A 20,980-nucleotide genomic window follows, 5' to 3' on the forward strand; every position below is an offset into this window, starting at 1 on the left:
GTTAAGGTTAATATTTAATATTGAATGCCCCGGAATAAGTAATGCGGAAAAATGTAAAAAGAAAACATAATTGAGGAGGGTTCATACTTTCATGGAAATGTACTAAAATTCTGAAATTTGAAATTTCGACCCAATGTCCAGCATCAATATAGTTTGCCTTTGCTCCTATGTCGTCCCGCGAGACTTCTCGTAAAGCCCGATATCCACCAGCCCATGGTTCATGGGACGTTGATGGTCGGCTAACGATCCTGGCCAATATTATGCACGTGGTGGATCACTTCCGGTCGGATAAGTTTAAAAAGGTCTCTATCTGAACGCATTCATGCATTCGCTCAAACCTGACCGCAAAATATCCGAAGAACCAACCAAAAACGATTTTGTTTTCCAGCTGATAAATGGTCCTACGGATAAAAACACCCTTCAAAAAAAAAAGCAATCATAAGAAAAAAATGCAGGGATAAAGTTGAATTAATTTTTCTTCAGAGTTCACTTCCACCACTCACAGTCCTTTGGAGTTTTGTTTCTTGCAATATGGATCACAAAGTGCACTATAATCTTTGATTTAGCTTCAATTTACCGATATCTAATTTGATCGATTATTTTCTATTCGTAATCTGATATTTTCATTTTATTAACAAAGAATAAGTGAATAGGAGAAAGGAATATCCTGAGAAAATGATAATACTTTATAAATGTACTGGTTGTTGATGTGCAATCAGCATTCGATATTTATTGCTGCAATTCTAAGACACGTGCCAACATAAATTAAACAAAAATCGGAAACATACACAGTTTAATAGAATTCACTACGGTTTTATGTCTTTTTTCGGAAATTTCAGAATTTCTATAGATCGGGATACATTGTCCGCTGGTAAAAGAACTATTGTTTTCCGCGTTACGGATAGTCGTTGATTGACATTCGCGTTTTCCAAACGCTAGTGGGAGTCTAGGTTTAACGAAGCTCGAACCTGGGACAAGCTGAGTGAGAGCTCCGTAACGCTCGGCTCGCGTGTAATAGCTTACCAAAACAAGAAAGTGGTTTACCGAACCGTTGAATAACATGACACACATCGGCGTAATTCGATTTTACTTTTCAACGATTCACGGGAAAACGAAGCGATACACGGCAAAGAAAATTCGGAATTCTCGTCGTGCCGTGGACGGCCATTTTCTGTTAACAAAGTTCCCGGAAGCTTCGCAATTTTTCACGATCCCAAACATGGTAGTATCTAATTCATACAGATCATTTGTGTAGCAAAAATGAATTTATTTCGGTTTTCTGTGGTTTTTATTACAATATAAGAATGATCAAAAAAGAATTATTTTCCATGATCTTTATGACTCGTATAATTGTAAAAAATCTGAAAACGGTCATTGAACCGATGGTTTCAGGTAACGTTAAACAGAAAAGTAATTAGAAAGAAAAAGTCGAAGCAAGATGAAAAAAATTGGCTGATATATTTAAGCGAAAGCGTATCGTTGCTGACGGGATCTTTGAAAAGAGAATATCCGTGTAACCGCTACTGTATTTTTGTTGTTCCCGCGGTGAATTCATAAGAATACGAGAATATCGCGGATTCTTCTCCCCCGTGTAATTTATTTTTACTCCGATGTAATGAGAGCCATCGCGGAATACGTACTGTTCAGTGAACTTTCTCCAAAGCTCGCCGGTCCGCACCGTTCTTCCGCACCATTCTGGTTCCGTTGCTTGTTTTCGGACTCGGTTTTCGACCCCATTCAACCATGCAGGAACGCGATCCTTGCTCGATTTGTCCACGCGAATTATTCGACAGTGAATGCCGGATCAATTTTAGTTGAAAATTACGTGCCTACACCTAACGCACGGCAGTTGTAACTTCGCCGGATCAGCGGTTTAATATGAAACACGGTCATTTCTTGATACATGTAAAAACTTCGAGACTGCAATTGCACTTCACATGCAGACGTGATCTCTGGCGACTAGCGTCGATCGTAGGAAAGGGGCAACTAGAAAACTTGTTTATTTTTTCATTTTTCTTTGCGAAACCTTTATCGCCACATTTGCGACATTTTTCTGATTAAATCGAGACCAAACACGATGCTATTTCGATTACATTTGCTCGTTTGAAATCGGTAACGATTTAACGATTTACTCACAAGAAGTCCCGTGGCGGAAGGGTGGCTCTGAGCCGTTCGATTGCGTCATTGCATACGCATTTTCGGCTCTAGCCGAATTATTGGTGAACGCGTGTGACGTCACAGTCCTCGAGGGACTTGTGAGGCAGGGACAGTACGTATCGTCGAGTTCGGATAATCGAGGCTCTACTGTATCGTGGATTAAACGAGTAAATAAAATCCAAATGATATTGTGTGTGGACTCATTTTAATCGGGAAAACGTTACCAACATACTGATAAAACTTTCGCTAAGAAGTAATTAAAAACAAGAAAGCTTTCTCACCAAGTCAGTATTTTGTCTCAACGATATATCTAAAATCCCATAACTACGTTATACTCCTCAGTGATCGAAACATTTGGTCCCCTCGTGGTTTTGGGAATAAATTTTTCACAAATACAGTGCACATTTCTTTCGCATATCGAGAAATTACGGAACGGTCCGACACTCGCACCCGATCATTTCAGTACCACAACTCGGTGTATTATTAAATACGCTCGGAAGTATCTGTTTTCACTCCACCGGGCCGCCCTTTCACCTTTCGCATGCTTCGCAGCAGAATTAGGTGCATTCGAGAAGAGACGTTTTATTGAAATTACGTTCGTACGCAAAACTTCATCGTCTGCATCCTTTGAAACGGTCAGCAACGTCTTCCGCTTTGTTCTGTTCAAGATATGGTACAATAATGTTCCGCTTTTTATGTGTTCCGTTTGATTCAATGAGCCTTATTGTCGTAAATTACTTTACAAGAAGCGGAATAGAGGAAAATTTGCTTCGTAGACCACAAGATTCCGATGAAAAGAATTACGGTGAAAGATAAAATACGGTAGAAATGCCGCGAACGTTCGTCAATGAAAATATTCTCTTTATAAGTCTGTGTAGTAGTGACCTTCTATTATTTCCTACGTTTCAATCGATTTAACAGTCCCTCTAAACCATTTTGAAATACTACTTCTCGCGAGCAATTATCAAATATGCAAAATAAATCTTCGATAAAATCTCGATTTCTTTCTCTGCTGAATGTTCGCAGTGAAGTGGCTTTTAAAAGCACCGCTGGGGCTTAAAAAGGTTTCTGTTTATCTCCTTGGTTTATTTCATAGCTGGAGACTTATTTAAATGCACAGATAAGAGATTAACGTTCCCAGGTTTTTCTACAGAATGAGCGTGAATTATTTTCGCATAACGAGCTCCGTAGACGTTCACGTCGCGTCACGTGACAGAAAATTACATGATTTCTGCCGTATTTAAAAAACAATTTTGAGATTTTGAGATTTTTGAAGTATTTGGGAAAAATTGTACGCTTTCATCATAGTACTACTAATATTGTTAGCTTATAGACACCTGTGCTTCTTCAACAATGTTGGTTACTTAATCAGAAATATATAAATCTTATAAATTTATCTTAATCTATTGTGTTTCGCTCAAAAAATTGATTGTATCATATTTGTAGGGATAATACTTCGAATAGAAGTCTTACTGCGAAAATTATTTGCTACTAAATATAGTAGCCTTTACTACTTAATTTGTTCATTTTTAGAACTGGAAATTGTAGGAAAATCATTATTATTATTATTATTATTATACGTTTAAACTAACAATAATATATGAGAACTATCACTAGTTCACGTAATAGAGGCAAAATCTCTTGGCCATACATATTTTCATTAATAATTACAGTGCTACCGATGAAGCTTTATTGCATAAAACTACAACAACAAAGATAGAATCTTTCGACCGTGAAAGAGTTCTCGGGAAGTTAAACGAGAACACAAGAAGATAACATTTGTTTTATTTTCGTACACTGCACAATGGATCTTTCACTTCTCAGCCACATGTCACACCGTTCTGAGGTCTAAAAAATCGGGGAAAATTCCGAAATGCTCGTCCATAGTTTCTACATTAGCGTGCAAGTGATACCGTATCGGAATGCTTAAATTTTCTCCTAATGGAATAAAAAATTCGAGGGTGAAGTTACGGAAGGAGCGGGAAGAATTTGCCCATTGTGCTGCGCGAAGGGTTAATATTCGAGCTGAAGCGGTAGGAATGGTGAGTTCTGTAGGAAATGTGAAAAATTTTACGAAGAGAGAGAGAGAGAGAGAGAGAGAGAGAGAGAGCGAGAGAGGAAAGAGGTTGCAGTACTTCAGAATCCACCTGGCCGGTCGTCGGATTAGTAATTAAGTCGTAGCCAAGAATCTTGAATTCTCGGTTGCGTCATCGCGCGGTACGCAAAGCGTCGCGATCGGGTTTAGTCACGCGAGCCTTGTTGCGTGGTCGCATTGATCGGTGAAAATAACGTTACAGTAGATTTCTGACACGATTCGCGGTTTCGCGCTTCTCCTTCCATCGGTTTCCCTCGGTTCATTGCACCGTTTCTTTGTCGCCGTTAAATATTTGCGCTAGGCGTTTCCCCTTCTCGTTCGAACATCTCGCGCCCGCGACCTTTTAACCCTTTGCACTCGGCGCTATATTCATTCTAAAACTAAACTTTTCTTCCGTCTAAGAATATTTTTATTTTATTCAAACTGATCCGATTTCCACATATAATATTTGAATGTTTAGTAATCTATTAAATACAAATTTTCTAATGTAACAAATAGTGGTGCTTCAGAGTCACCACTCGAGTGCAAAGGGTTAAATTGCGCACGCTCTCCCCCTCCCCGTCGGTTGTGTCCACCCTGCTTCCGCTACCTGTTCAGGAATCCCGGAGAAATTTGACTGACAACAACGGGGAAACGAGCAAACACCGCCTATACGGGGAATTGCATGGTGGCGTCCGCTACAGCGAATAGCAATCTCGGCGAGCTCTCCATCGTCTAAAACGAAACGTTAATTCGTAAAGAATCGCTCGCGTGCAGCGCGTCCCGCGGAATTTATTGTCCCGCTTTTATTGAAAACACGCTCGAGAGCCGCTCGCAGAATACTCGTGTGACGGGAGATTGACATTCTCTTAATCACGGAATTACCCGGGGAAAATCGGTCAAGTTTCGCTCGCACCACCTCCGTGTAATTTCAAAATTTCGCTGTGTTTGTTTGCGAGAGAAAATGGGAAATTGTTGCTTCGAACGGTTCACGGTGATAAGTTGATTTCTGACGAATTTTGTTATCTTCCTTAACCCACGCCTTCAAACAGAATAGAAAGCAAGCATGAGGTGACGATACTAGGAGGATTAAATGAATTTTCCGTCAAATTCTACGGTCCACGAGGCAGTAAGTATTACACCTGTTTACTCAATATTTTAGAACTGTAAGTTTGTTTACTGGTAAACATAATAAGCGGAGAGTATCAAATATGAGATCCTACAATATTTATGTGCTGCGATGCTGTGGCAATGTTTGCGATTATTAAGACAAAGAACAGCGTCGTCAGCATGAGATTGTTTCGGTTTATGCTACTAAATTTGTTTTTGCTTCTAGAATCGTTTACGAAAACGATTTATTTAACATTGGACACTCCTTTCGAGATGTTACGCATCGCCACAAAAATTTTATAACGTTCTTTCTTTTTTGTCCGATATTTAATCAAACGTAAACGGCGTTTCATATTCGGTACCGTCACTGTACATTTATATTGAGATTTACGTCATGAACGTATTCGTTAACCAGTGGATCGATATACCGCAAATGTTACGAGGGTGGTTCGATAATTATCCGCACTGCAATTACAAAGTTTGCTATAACGACAGTGGAGTAATTGGAATAATTCTGTTTTTCAACGTAGTCCCTTTGCTTCTCGACGAACAATGTTTTCTGAAGCCATAAGCAAAATTATTTTCTTCTAAAGCTGTAAAGAAAAATGTTGAAAAATCATGTTATTAGAATTACTCTATTATTATTATTGTAGCAATCTCTGTAACAGATAATTATTGAACCATGCGTCAGTGTAACTAAACTGAATTAAGACCTAAACTTTTGTTTTTACATTGTTTACATATAGCAAGACAAAAAGATATAATATTTACTCGTTCACTGGTCAACAAATCTTTCTTAAAAATGCCGGCTAACGAATCGAAAATTTATACGAACTAGTTTGTGTTGCATGCAATTTTTAGATCGCGTCTTTTTTGTTATTTAATATATGGAAGCGCAGGAAATATTTTGGTGTTTGAAATTATTTGCGAGATCCGAGACGAAACTGGGACATTTTCCAGAAACAATAAACTCCTTGAACACGCGAAAGTACAGCGTGATATAGACGGCTAAACAATAGGAACCACAATGAGACGGCGCTCCCTTTCAGCAAAGAAAAAGATCCGACAATAAGAAGGACGGAAAGTTACTTTTCCAAAGTCGTTTTTAAGATCTCTTCGGTTTATACTCTCGTCGGTTTGTCCATCCAAACGCTCAACGAGGCGCAAACAAGCAGTTCATCTCGACTTTATCCCGCTACAATTATGCATTCCCTGGCAATTACCTGGAGGCAATCAGATTTATATTTCTTCTATTGAAAAATTCCACGAGACGCCTTTTTCAAGTCCCTGTAACGACGCACAGTGGTTCAAATGCCACAATTAGCTGGACAAAATGAATTTTCAAATGCACAAAAACTAACTGTGCCAGTCCTTAAACTTTAATTGTTCATGTTGACGGATTAGGCTAACTGTGGACTCAACAGCAGACAGTGAACTGGCACTTATTTGATCACAACGTCATAATTATAAATTATTGTAAAATCATTATAGTCTAAATGCTATCAAACTGGAGAAAACTCCGAATAGAATGATATCTAAAAGACAGATTTTATCGAATATCTTGTAAACAATATCGGCTAGAGGAATAGTTCCACGGTCATAGTTGTGTAATTTTTTTAGGGGGAATAGATCTGCGAAAACAAGATTTCAAATATCAATGTCTGTTATTAAAAAACTGGAAAAAATAATGTTGTCCAGCTAGCTCCAAGAGTAATCGGACTACGACGACGCGCGTATAGTAGAACACAATATTATTTCATTTTCAATATCTTATGCCGAGAATTTTAGGGTATCATGCGTATACACAGAGATTAATTAAAAGTCAATTTACTAAAAGGCTTGAAATTTGCACAGATAATCATCAATGTGCAAATTATATCAGTTCCAAGTGATACTGTATCACGACCTTAAATATTTTTTATTTATTATCTTATCATGCTATTGCTTTTCAAGCAAATAGTTGCTAAATATTTGTTTCTTGTTAGTCACTGCTAGAAATCCGCTACAACAGTGTCGATAAAAGTGCGCGCGATAAAATTTCCAAAAATAGCCGTAGTTTCTCGCTTCTGCTACGAGCCTTGTGCATAAAAGGCCTTGGCAGTTTATACAATTCATTTTTCCACTAATTGTTTACTTTTTGTTCGACGGTATCGCACTCTACTTTCGAATAGCGCGGCATTGTTTTTACAGTAGAAAAGCGCATGGTTTTTCTCCGCCATGGAATATTTTGTTCGCGGCGTTGTACGGCTTAACAAAGAGCGGAAAAGAATTGTGTATTTAATTAAATGCACAAAAACGCATTACGCAACGTAGTTCCGTCCCTCGCCGTAAAAATAAAAAAAAATCCCGAAAACCATTGGCGTTTATCCAATATTTCACATTCCTGTAGCCGGTGTGTGTCGCAAAATAAGGTTCGCGTAGAATATCTGACCATCGTCTGTACACACTGTACCGCAAAAAAAAAAAAGTAGGCCACTCGGAAAATGTTCCATAAATACGCCGTGTTTTTGCAATGTTTTATCCGCTTGAGCTCGTGTATAGTTAGCGAAATTCAGAGCTGCAAATTGCTTCGGAAAACGGAGGCTCTCTAGAACGCGACGCCATTCCGAATTTTTGACTGTCCGAAATGTTGACCTTTCACTTTCGAGTGATTTGATTTTCGAATTTATTCACCGCATCCTGAGGGTCACTCGAGAAGCAAAAAAAAATTTCAATTCATCGATTCACTGCTATTTACTCGACCGCATAAAATCAAAATTGGACGAGGAAAAACATACTTCTTCGCACGAAGATGTTCGTGAATGTAATTGTATTTGTTTGTGTGTACCATTTTGTCCGTTTTACTTATTTCCGGAGTTAATTTTTTCGTGGCCAGGCAGCCATTTAAGACACTGCGCGATATGCTTGCTCGCAAACTATTGTGTTCATCTATTTCGGAGTGTATGCTTTTCGCGGGTTCTCTTTCGAACGGTCGACGGTTACCATTCTCATCCGCGATGCTTGAGCGACGTCTGTCGTTCCCGGGGAATTACGGATTGCGCCAGTTCTTATGCAAAGGCGAAACCGTCGCGAGATTAGCATGCCGTTCAAAATCAATAAGCGACAATTGTCGGGTGTGTATTTTAATATTCGCATGAAGAACCTCATCTTCGCCGAGCGTTCCACTTTCTCTAGAGAGTGTACATCGCACGGTAAAATGTCGCGAACGAAAATGCTGATGCTCGCGCATCGGGTTCGATTTTATCGAGTTTCCCCGGTTAGGGTTGCACCGTTCGCTCCGAGTTTCTTGGTCCTGGCCACCTTCTGCCTCGCGAAATTGCGAAATCATTCACAGACGGCTCGACGGGGAGGGAACAAACGCTTCGCGAATCATCGTTTACACGTGGATACATACTCATTCTGCGTTTCCATCATTTAATATTCCAAGGTCGGCCTCCTCTCCGCGCCGGATATACTTATGCAACGATGTGCGTGTGTTTACGCGTTCCTGCGAACAGGCTGTTTGACACGGCCGCAGAAGAAACAAAAAAGAAAAACAGTGTCGATCGTCGGGCGACGACAGTTTCTTCACACGTCGGTCATTGCATTCGCGAATGAAAGATTTGCAAAATTTTTTTTTGCACGAGGAACGTTCGAATGCTTCGCCAGCGACGCGATCAAGTTCTTAACGCGTTGTTTACAATTAAGCGGCCATAAAAAGCCCGTAAATTAATGAAACTTGCATAACTCCAAACTATTTGTGTGTCCCTGGTTTTGTGCAATTTTTTTGAGCCGATGGTTGCAGTTGAGCCAGAGATTTCGCATTGTGTGGTTGAGTATCGCTGCACCTCGTTTGTGTGTCCCTGGGTTTGTGCATAACTCCAAACTAAAAAAAAAAATCACAAAAAAGAATCCCGTTTCAAATTCCATTTTTTGTTATAAAAGTGTAGACAAAAATATTGTTACGGAAAAAAGATACACTCTCTGAATATCATGTTGTGCGTCATAATTTTCCATTACCATGTTCATAAGATTGATTTGATTTTCTTGACGCGATACAAATATTTGTAATTTGTATTTGTAACGCTAGGAAAAACGCTATATCACATAATTGAAAAACTGTGTCTGTAACTAGACAGCGGATCTTTATGCGAAATAATAATTTTCGAGCGAAATAGAAATTTATTTTCTTTTTTAATATGTTTAACAGGTTGGAAACAATGTAACCGTATTTTTCAATTCTCGTGAAGTTTTTACTGATTTAAATTACACCTACTCATTTTTGTCATGAACGCATAAAATCCGTTGTCCAGTGACAACTATTGAGGTGGAAAGGTTGGTTATTTTACGACAGGTTTGCTTTTATCTTCGTTGAATAAAGCAATATGGTATATTGTTTATCCTCTTTTGGAAACAGCGTGCATAAAATGCGCGCCGATGTTTTCCCAATTCATCAAATCAGATCTTGATTACAACGCACTCCGTTCACAATTTTCATGTTGGCTTGATTAGTTTCGGACCCCGTCCATCGAAAAACCTCCATTTTCATTATGCAGTATTGGTTCGGTGAGGCAATCGATTACTTCTATCGCGTGGTCATTGGTGTGTTACGGTGATTGCCGTAACCCGTCGGTCTTCATTTGCGATTGGTAAACACCACACCTACATCAAACGCACAGATTTTCTTTGCCAATTGCCCCGTAGATGCTGGAAATCGGCTTCGATTGGACTTACAATTAGTGTAAGCTGGTGCTCAAACGATTCTGAAAATCAGGAATCAATCGAGAGTATTTCAGCAAGGATCTTCGCCGTTGAAATATTTGATGAAGCGTGTCTAAATACAACATTAGTGGACGTAAGGAAGAAATTTCTCGACTTCCTGAATCTAACACTACGTTACTATGCGTTACTGTTTTAGATAATAACGTGCCAATAGTCAATTTGCTTTGCTGCGTACAAAGCATAAGGTACGGAATTGTGATAAAAGCGAAGTTAAACTGCGCAAACGTTCGAACGCTCACTGCATGGCTCATTATCTTCAAACGCGACTAAAAAGTTCGTGCGAGATGACGGATCATTCGTCGACGCGGTTTTAACCCTTTGCACTCGAAGCCATTTTAACTCTAAAACGAAACATTTCTGCCGACCTAGAATATTTCTCTTCTATATATATTTTTTCATGCTATACATACGAAAATTGTGCAATTTACTCGTAGAGCACTGAAATGTTTAGTAATTTATTAAATACAAACAAATTTCATAATGTAAAAAATATTTTGAATAATGATACAACAATTTTTAGTAGTGTCTTACAGTCGCGATTCGAGTGATAAGGGTTAAAACGACGTACAAGGTAAACATGTACTGAAGAGGATGTAATGCTCGAAGTTTCATTCGCTAATCAAACAGCATTCGAGCAAAACCATTGCGTCCGCCGTCTCTTCAACCCAGTGTTGCCGGATCAAGACTTGTTCCCCCACTCTAATTTCCCCCTTCATCGCGCTTTTCCCCACGCTTCGTCACGTGACGCGTTTCGTCTCTGTCGTGCACACTTCGGTACTGGCAGGGGGGGGGGTAACTTTTTCCCCTCGATTCGCGCTCCTTCCCCTCATCTGGCGAAACTGCTTCAACAACCTGTCTGACAGCATCCGCTGATACGAGTTTACCTACGTGACTGCACAATGTTGCTAATTGCTCCATCCATTAGCCGTTTGGTCTCGTTTCTTCGCTTGCCCTGATAAGCGGTTGTACTTAACAATTATACGAATGTGAACGATGGTCAATTTCCGGCGTGATCCATTCTGAGCCGTGCGGCGATTTATCTCGAAGTTTTAAACGAGTCGGTAGTTGCCTCTTTCAAGCTGCGTTTTCCTTCGTTCCTGTGCGCGCGCGTAACTTCATTAACCCTTTGAGATTGAACGTGAAAAGGGGTCGTTTCAGCGAAACGAAAGCCCGTCATGCTACGATAAACACCGTCCTCCACTGTCGGCGAGCTCGTTGCCGAACCTTAAAGTTTACCCGAAGTTATTCCCATTTGCGGATTAATACTTGGCTTTTTTCAACAAGGCCAACAACCTCCGTGGAATTGCGCGGGATGTTTACGCGATATCGACACGGAACATTTGCTAAAGTTTATTGGCCGACGGAGCTTGCTACTTCGGAGGAAGAACGGCACTGGTCATAGTCGTTCGAAAATCATGTTACACGCCGGCTCGTCAGCTATCGCGAGGGGTTGCGGAAATGGTTTCGTTCGGTGCAAAGCGCTGCAACGTTGATGACTTTGCGAATTAAGATATATGCAGTTATATGGTTCATTTTTTAAAATTTTGGAAAAATTTGTACGCCACATTTCTGTCGGTAAATCATCCGAATTTCTTACTTCGGATGTTCTGGCTCTTCACAATAATGGTGGGTGGCAATCAATGTTCTAGGGAGTGAGGTTTTGCCATTTTGTAACAGTTCGGCTGAAAAAATTGAAAGACTAAGCTACGAGCTTCAGCTTCTAAGCTGAAAAATTAGAATTCTTCATCCGGTGTTTAGAGTGCCTTATCTTCTTGTCCCTGACTGTGCTTAATTTTATACATAGGGTGGTTTTCCCAATAAGAAATGATTTGCTTCGATCGTGACAAGTCAACGATGTTTCGCGACGCTATTCATCGACACATTGAATTCCGTAACTGGAGAAAACCGAGCAGAGCTCGACGGGAAGAGTGGATTAATCTTATCAGAATGCAGTCTTTGTTGTCTAAGACGAAAAGTGTGCGTCTCGTCGGGGGAAGCTCGGCACGAGATACCGGGCGAGGCTGGCCGGCGTATCCTGAATTTCTCCGGCAATGGTTTAATTACAAAGGGCTCGAGAGGCCGGCTGTTTCGTTTGGACGATCGCTATCTCGGACTTGCAAAGTACTTCGCGGGAGGAACGATGCCTCTCCGCCGCGGCCGACCGATGGCAATCACGAAAATAAATACGAGTGTCAAGGGACGGACCGGACCGGCTGTGCGCTTCGTAACCTCGTGTTACGCAATTTTACTCATTGGCGGTGTAGAAATAAAACGGGCAACCATCGACGGAGGCAAGCCGAACCTGCAAGACCTTATCACCGTGTTCGTTACGCTATGATTTATTTCAGCGCGTCCGTTCGATCTGGAATAGCGCGGACTCGATCTAACAACCGTGTCTCGGAACGGTCTGTCTGCTTTGAAATGCAACGTCTAGATACAGCGTGAAAACTTCTGACTGACACGTCACTCGTATCGTGTACAGACACTGTTCTGTAACGTCTTATCGCTAGCGTCGAACGTAACAAAGGATAGCGGGCAAACAGTGGCAAGAACGCTCTTTTGCTTCGAATGATTTTTTTATGGATGCGCGTGACACTTTTCTGTCTGAAACGACTCCAAACACGACACAGTTTGGATCATACTTGCCTGTTTAATCCGCGATATAGTAGAACCTCGATTATCCGAACTAATCGGCGGAACATGCGCGTAATGTTACATTAAAGCTTCACTGATTCGTATAATAAATCATTTGGGTTAGGATGAAACTTTTCACATACGAAACTCGTATTCAGATGTCGGTTCGGATAATCGAGGTTCTACTAAATCTTGATTTGAACGAGCAAACACGCTCCGACTTGTGTCATGTTTGGACTCATTTTAATCAGAAAAATGTCACAAATGTGTTGACAGGAGATTCGTGAAGAAATAATTGACAACAAAACAGTTTTATTTCGAAACACCCAGAAAGGTAGAAATGGTCGTTTCGTTGCGTCGACACTCCCAATTTGCTTGTAAGACAGAGCAAATGTGTTAGAAGCAAAAAAGTTTTGTCATTGTAACAACGAATCGTTAACGTCTTTCATCATCGTCTCGAGAACCGAATAGTAGAACTGTTCTCAAGCTGAGCTACTAAATTCCGAATCTATGTAAACGTCCGCAGTTCAGTAACTTGGAGAACACTGAGAACGAGAAGAGGAGCGTGACGAAACTCACCCTTTCCTCGTTCAATTCTACATCACTTATTGTACGCGAGTCTGTCGCTGAAGTGTCGTATAACGAGAGACGCGCCAATTCGTAGCGAGCCGTTTGCACTTCATATTGATCACGCTGAAGGAAAAACTTTCTTCGCTGTCTTTGAACCGTATGCTATACGTCGCCATAACGTTTCCCTATACGGAAGCCTGAGTAGGCTCTTCACGTTCGTAGTTGTCGCTAAGAAGCTCACCGTTTTCCCTCGAAGAATTAAAAAAGAAATCGATACATTATTCTGCTTTGGATGGTTCGTTATTTCTCGATTGTAATCTGCTACCGGGATAAACTTGATCGACAAAATTTTTAGCATAAAAAGTCCATTAAATAGACACAGCACACGGCAAGCAGTGTGAGTGTTGGGCACGATAAAGCGTTACAACAATGAACACAAATCTGTAAAGAACCATTCAATAATGTACTTCTACGAGGGTGGTCTGAAAAGTTTCCGACCTAACAAAGGTATAAGGCATTTTTTCCTCAAAATTATTTTTATTTCTCTACATAGTCTCCTTGTAAGTCTTCTCCCAGCGATGCTCCCATCTCTCCAGCCCGTCTAAATAGTACTTGCCGTCTTTCTGTGCAAAATATTAGGACCTTGAATAAGTTCTCGCTGTTTCTTCAAAAATGACAGTAGCAGTACCCCGTTCGTGGAATTTCGAATGGTAACACACATGCAAGGCAGTAGTGTATCTAACCTTAAATTTCAGTGTATGGTAGTTCACTTTAGTGTAAACAAAGTAATTTTTTCTTAGTTCTGAAAATGTCTACTTTTGTGCCAAATAAAGTGTATTTGCGGGGAATTTTATTGCACTACTTTATTCAAAAGAAATCTGCAGCTGAAGCACATAGAATTCTTGTTGAGACTTATGGTGACAATGCTTTGTCGGATACGACATGCAGAGACTGGTTTCGACGCTTCAAAAATAATGATTTTGAACTTGAGGATAAAGAACGTTTTGGCGCACCGAAAAAATTTGAAGACGAAAAGTTGGAGGAATTACTCGATCAAGACCGATGTCAGACGCTAGCAGAACTTGGAAAAACATTACAAGTAGATGAGTCAACTGTTTCATAACGTTTAAAAGTTTTAGGAATGATCCAGAAGCAAGGACATTGGGTAAAAGCTTTTATTTTGTAAAAGAAACAGCGAGAACTTATTCAAGGTCCTAATAGCTATTTACAAAGGTGATGGCTTCCTCATTTGATGAAAATCTCTGTCCTCCGAGTGCAACTTTTAACCTGGGGAACAAAAAGAAGTCGCTTGGAGCTAGATCTGGTGAGTAGGGTGGGTGATCAAACAGTTCAAACCGTAATTCGTGGATTTTTTCCATGGCAATCGTTGAGGTGTGAGACGGCGAATTGTCTTGGCGGAACAAGATTTTTTTTCTGCAAATGTGGCCGTTTTTCCGCAATTTCTGCCTTCAGCCTGTCAAGTAATGATACGTGGTATGCTCCTGCAATGGTTTTCCCTTTTTGAAGATAATCAATAAAGATAACTCCACGACTGTCCCAGAAAACAGTCGCCATCACTTTCCCAGCCGAAGGAACAGCCTTTGCCTTTTTTGGCGGCGATTCCCCATAAGCAGTCCACTGTTTTGACTGCATTTTTGATTCGGGAGTGTAATGGTGTATCCAAGTTTCATCAACAGTAATTAGCCGGCGCCAAAACTCTGATTTATTGCGCCTAAATTGCTCCAAAAGAGCGAGTGAAATGTTCATTCGAACACGTTTCTGATCCAACGTGAGCAAACGCGGCACCCAACGCGCAGACAGCTTTCTCATGTCTAAATCTTCATTCAATATGTGACAAACACGTTCTTTGGATATATTCATGGCCTCTTCTATCTCTCTAACTTCAATTCGACGGTTGTCTAGCACCATTTGGTGAGTTTTAGCGATGTTATCGTCACTGGTTGCAGTTTTTGGGCGTCCCGAACGTTCATCGTCACCCAAGCTGGTACGGCCGCGATTAAATTCAGCTGCCCAAAATTTCACGGTGGTAAACGATGGTGCAGAGTTCCCGTATACAGCGTCTAACTCTTCTTTGATTTGCGTAGGCGTATTGCCTGTCAAAAATAAATATTTAATCACAGCTCGATACTCGAGTTTTTCCATTTTCACAAAAACACTCGCAGCGACTTACTCAAACGACTGTTAAACAATAGCTGAGCGTCCGAAATGGCTGAAATTTTGGCGAGTACCTGTCAAAGCATGCACAAACACGCTCCAGTACTTTTGTCGACGAATACTGCCATCTGAAATGACGAATCCTTCAGAGGATTTAAATGAAAGGTGCAGTGGTCTCGAATACGTCTTTATCTCGAGCAGCAAACAGGATGCGTATTAACGGGAGAAAAATGGCGATTATTCCGAGAAGATTTTCCTCCGAACGACAATTATAAATTCACGTCGACTGAAAAGTCACAAGAGCACACGGCCATAGAAGCAGCAGCGGCGGCAGCTGATAAGATTAACAGGACCGCGCAACGTCTGTTCCGCGGATATAAAGTTCCTTTGCGGGACGGTCAGAAGCCAGGAACCCGACGGAAGGCATACCCGGGGGCTTTTGATCAGATTAATATATTCTCGTTCCATTAGCCCCGGGGCGATTTTTCTTTGAGGCCTAACATCGAGGACGTAAATACCACCACCGTGCACCGGCAGCGGCGCGGGGCCAGTGGACTCTCCCGGCGCAAGCTGCGCTTTACCGTACAAAGCATAGTCGTTTGGAAATGCCTGTAAACGAGCGGTCGACGATACACATCGCAGATACAACAGTGTCCCGCACGGTGACCCACTTTAACAGCGGGGGCTCTAATACACCCCAAGATTCTGTTCGACAGTGACGCCAGAACCCGCGTAGCTGTAATGGACGGGTGTTCCAGGGACGTTAATACACATCGTGGACTGTTTTAGCCGTGTTATATTTTATACAGGGTGTCCCACTCGATGTTTCGCTCGCGAACGTTTCCCAAACTGTGGGCTAGCTTCAGAAAATTTTTCAAGTAAAACCCTCTCGGTCTAGAGGGTCCATGTAGTGGACCTGTCCAGCGAATGAACACTCAAGGGGTTACATCGTCATGTAAGCTTACAATTATCGGTTGAATAAAAAATTTGTTCATTTTTGTCATTATTTGTTCAAGAAATATTTCCAATTTTTCTAATAGTTTAGGAAATATTTAGGCAACGCCTTGATTTTACTGTCATATGTTTTTGGTATTTAAAATTATAAAATGGCGACATTATACAATGTTGTTTGTCATCGTTAGACCGCGGATCTTTATGCAAAAATAAGAAACATTTGCATTGATTGCAAGCCATAAGAACTAAATAGGAACAAAAGCTAAATGGTCTTGTTTCGTTTGATACGAATTATGTTCATTCACTGCACAGGTCACTATTTAGGCAAGGAATGTCTTATGGTAGTCATGAGTCTTTAGGTGAACGCGATTCCCAGATTTATTTAGGTAGATGTGTAGCTCGTTCCGAGCCGAGTTCATTGACTTATAACATCTTCATCTTTGAAGGCCGACCAAGGCCATTCATTGCCGTATAAAACTTACCTTTGCCAAACGAATTTTAAATATTAGTAGAACAAATTTATTATGCCATTAATTGATAATTTCACTTTTGCCCTTGAGCAATTTAGTGGAAAAAAATAGAGAAGGTGGAAGGAAGAAGCGGGGTCAAATGCATGCTAGGAAGACAGAGGGACATTGATTAGAGCCCACATTTCTATGTTCAAGCTTTTTGCAAGAGTGCCGACGGTAATGGACGGAGCGATTTCAAATGATTTCCTGTTCGCCGGTGCGAGGTACACGGATCTTTCGAAGTGCCTTCCTTCCTCTTACAATGCGTATCAGCTTCATTCAACCAGAAGATTAATTTTAACGCAGACCCTGAAATTACGCTGCCCCACTCGCAGCTTGTCAGAGTGTTCGAGGGACAAGCGTTCTCTCTGCTAGTCTTCTGTTTCCATTAATAGTTCGCAGCCGCGTTGCTCCGTACTTCGCATTCTATAGGTGGACAGATCCTTTCCGTCACACGCTGCCAAATGTACCATAATTGCGTTATAATCAATGTTCACCTTCTCAAGGAATGTCGGATAGGACAGCGGTATGTTTGCCGATGAGTCAGCACCTTCGATAATTTCGTTTCCGTGGTTCCTTTTATCAAAACGTTATTCATCAGTACGCCGTGCTCTTTCTTCGCTGCCATTTTGTGAATAATCAAGACTTTTCAATTCTTTTAATGAACAACCCCGTTCGTTCGTTTCGGATCAGTGGAAAGACCGGAATCATGGCAATCGTCGACCCATGTTTTCCGAAACGCACTCTATAGAAAAATATACAATTCGTGTAATCTGTATTATTTTTACTTTTACAAAATTTCGCACGTGCACCTCAAATACGAATAAATACAGTGTGTCTCACGAGCTCTGTCCACTTGAATATATTGATTACTTAAAAAAATACGAGAAAATGTTACTTACAGAAGTTGTAGGGTTTAAGAAACTACATAATATGGTATAAATGATATTCTTGCAAGTGGAAGCGTAGAGAAGATATACAGTGAATTCTCGTTACGAGTCAGTTGCGCGGTTCTGGCGACTGACTCTTAGACGAAATCTGAGGTTCTCGTCGAGCATTTGAAATACACGGGACACGCTGGAAACCTAAGAGTCACATCTGTCTATAAGTCATAAGCCTATGACTACTAAGCGATAGTAACAAGAAGACTGAGAAAATGTCTTTCACCGATACAATGTTACACGTAGCTCGAGAGACGGCTCTCGTGCTTCGACTCCTCACCGCGGTGGTGTGGGTAGTTCCACTGACTCCAAATTGTAAGGTTGGCACTGACTCGAAACGAGAATTCACTGTAGAGGTCACCTTTGTTTTTTTTAAATGGAATGTCCAATTTTTATGCTCGATTTCGACAGATTGGCGTGTTCTGAGTATAAAAGTACTAAAAAGTGTATTTGTCTTAAAACTTACCGTTGCTGAGATATTTGACTGTTTTCATGAAGAATGTTCGAAATGTCGGCTATCTGCAGCGATGCAACGTTGTAATCTTTGAACTGTTGCGTCTCTTACACGTCTTATCTTTGGAGCGTTTATTGTAGCACACGCTGCGATAATTCGTTGCTTCATATCTTCCGGAGTTGTTGGTGCATCTCGATACACAATATTTTTCAATGATCCCACAAGAAAAAATCTAGGGCTGTTAAATCTGGACTTCATGCTGGTCAGTAAATAGTGTTATCGCGTCCTATCTATCGAATTGGGAATATTTCATTAAGTGTATTTCTCACTCTTCGAGCGTAGTGTGTTGGACATGCATCGTGCTGATACCACATTGTCTGACGAACGCTTAATGGCACGTTTTCTAATAAATGTGGCAATGTATTTCTTAAGAACGTATCATATTTTTGACCAGTAAAAGTGCCGTCAATGAAATAAAGCCCAATTATTTGTTGCCCTATGAATCCACATCACACAGTAATGGACCAGCGTCTTTGATGATCAATTTCTCGTGGCCAGTGAGGATTTTGTACTGACCAATAATGCGTGTTATGTAAATGAACAGGCCCAGTGTTGATAAAAGTAGCCTGATCGGTAAATAGTATTAAAGAGAAAAAAAGTGGATTGATTTGTAGCTGCTCTTGAGCCCATCCACAAAATCTAACACGATTTACATAATCCATGTCATGTAATTTCTGGCGAAGGTTAACACTTTGACCGCCAAATTAGAAACCCCAAAAATTCATAAAATCAAAACAAGTTATTTAATGAAATAAAAATTGGACAAAATTAAATGTATGATATCGAGTAGTCCTCCAACTTTCTTGCATGTTACAGATCCTAATCAAGTGTGGTACAATGAATATATCAACGTAAAAATTCATTTTAAAACCTGCACAAATAATTCAGTCACCCACATATGGGTGACGTGGCATACAACGTGTTAACATGGCACGGATGATATTTGTGACGAGTGAGAATTCGTGATGCACTACTTTTGCTGACTTCAGATTCGCGCCGAATCTGACGTACACTGATATGAGGATTACGATGTACCATTACAACATCATTAATTTCATTATCTTCATCACTACATACAGGCTTTTCACGATTCATCTTACGAACAGCGAGACTTCCAGTTTCTTTTAATTTTTTTACACAATCTTTCAAAAATCTTGTGTGAAGGGCATACGCGGTTTGGATATCTTTCACTGTACAAATTTCGAGCCACAATTGCGTTTCTCTTACTTTCTCCATAAATTAGCCTTTAGCACTCGAATGGCGACTGTAAGGCGCCACTAAAAATTGCTGCATCATTACTCAAAATATTTTTTGCATTATTAAATTTATTTGTATTTAATAAATTACTAAACATTTCGGCATTACGAGTAAATTGCACCATTTTTGTATGTATAACATGAAAAAATATATATATAGCGGGGAAATATTCTAGGTCGGAAGAAATGTTTGGTTTTGGAGTTAAAATAGCTTCGAGTGCAAAGGGTTAGAAGCATCTCTAATTGTCCTTCGAATGAAGATTTCATATTGACTATCTTATGTTCACTAACTGAGAAACTGACTGACACTGAGAGACGTCGAAAACTTACCAATGTTTACATTTGATGTAGCGAGCATATCCTTGAATATGTTCCATAATGAAAGCAATAGAATGAAAACAGTCAAATATCTCAGCAACGGTAAGTTTTGGGACAAATACACTTTTATCGAAATTGAGCATAGAAAATAGGACATTCCATTAAAAAACACAAAGGTGAACTCTATATCTTCTCTACGCCTCCGCTTTCAAGAATATCATTTATACCATATTATGTAGTTTCTCAAACCCTACAACTGCTGTAAGTAACATTTTCTCGTATTGTTTGAAATAACCAAGATACTCAAGTGGACAGAGCACGTGGGACACAATGTGTGTGTGCAAAATCTCAATGCAAAAGGTTCAATAGTTTTCTTGGAAAAAATTCCTGGAAACTCGCCTCGGAAACCAGAATAGCCCCTAATTCGTTTTCAGAAGGGCTGATTATTGGATGGGGGGCTGAAATAAGGCGCGTTCATCCTATAGCGGATCCACCACCGGCAGAATGGCCATTCGTCTCACAATTTCGCGAACGACTTCCCCGCGCTCGGTCGTTAACTGAAATTCAGACAAATTACGGGGATGATTCGCGCAATGCGATGCGTAGTTAGCGCAGCTGGAGGCTGATTAGCTTGCAGTGACGAGCATCATCGAAGCGGCTTTGGTAGTTCCTGCGACTCGTTTCCGGCACGCCGGCGGAATTCCTGTGTCATGGCTGCTTGGCGTCGGTCGTTTCAGTCGTACGCCAAAAGTACGTTCGCAAAAAGAACCGCGCGATACGCGCCGCGGTCGATTCGCCGGCCAAGAAACCCTCCCCGTATAATTTCTATGTAAATACAGTTCACTCGCATCGAGAGTCCTTTTCTGCGCCCCATTCCAAATTATCAGGTAGATACTCGAATATAAGTTTCTTTTTTTTCGACACTGAGAATGTCGTATCTCATGCCGCGAAAGAAAAGCGCGGCCGAAAGTCACCGTTCGCTTGTAGAAGAAGTTTACAATGGCGAC

The 20,980-nt window shown here is 40.7% G+C and overlaps 1 protein-coding gene across 1 annotated transcript in view; it reads left to right on the forward strand.

The window, feature by feature from the left end:
* Ubce2h (ubiquitin conjugating enzyme E2H) overlaps positions 1–20,980 on the forward strand; it is a 70,252-nt gene that overhangs the window by 13,420 nt on the left and 35,852 nt on the right. The window contains exon 2 of the mRNA XM_076784997.1: positions 5,284–5,360. Coding sequence (XP_076641112.1) covers positions 5,284–5,360 — 77 coding nt within the window. The remainder of the gene's footprint in view (positions 1–5,283; positions 5,361–20,980) is intronic.

The sequence above is a fragment of the Halictus rubicundus genome, chromosome 3 (genome assembly GCF_050948215.1).
Source record: "Halictus rubicundus isolate RS-2024b chromosome 3, iyHalRubi1_principal, whole genome shotgun sequence".
Taxonomy (NCBI): Eukaryota; Metazoa; Arthropoda; class Insecta; order Hymenoptera; family Halictidae; genus Halictus; species Halictus rubicundus.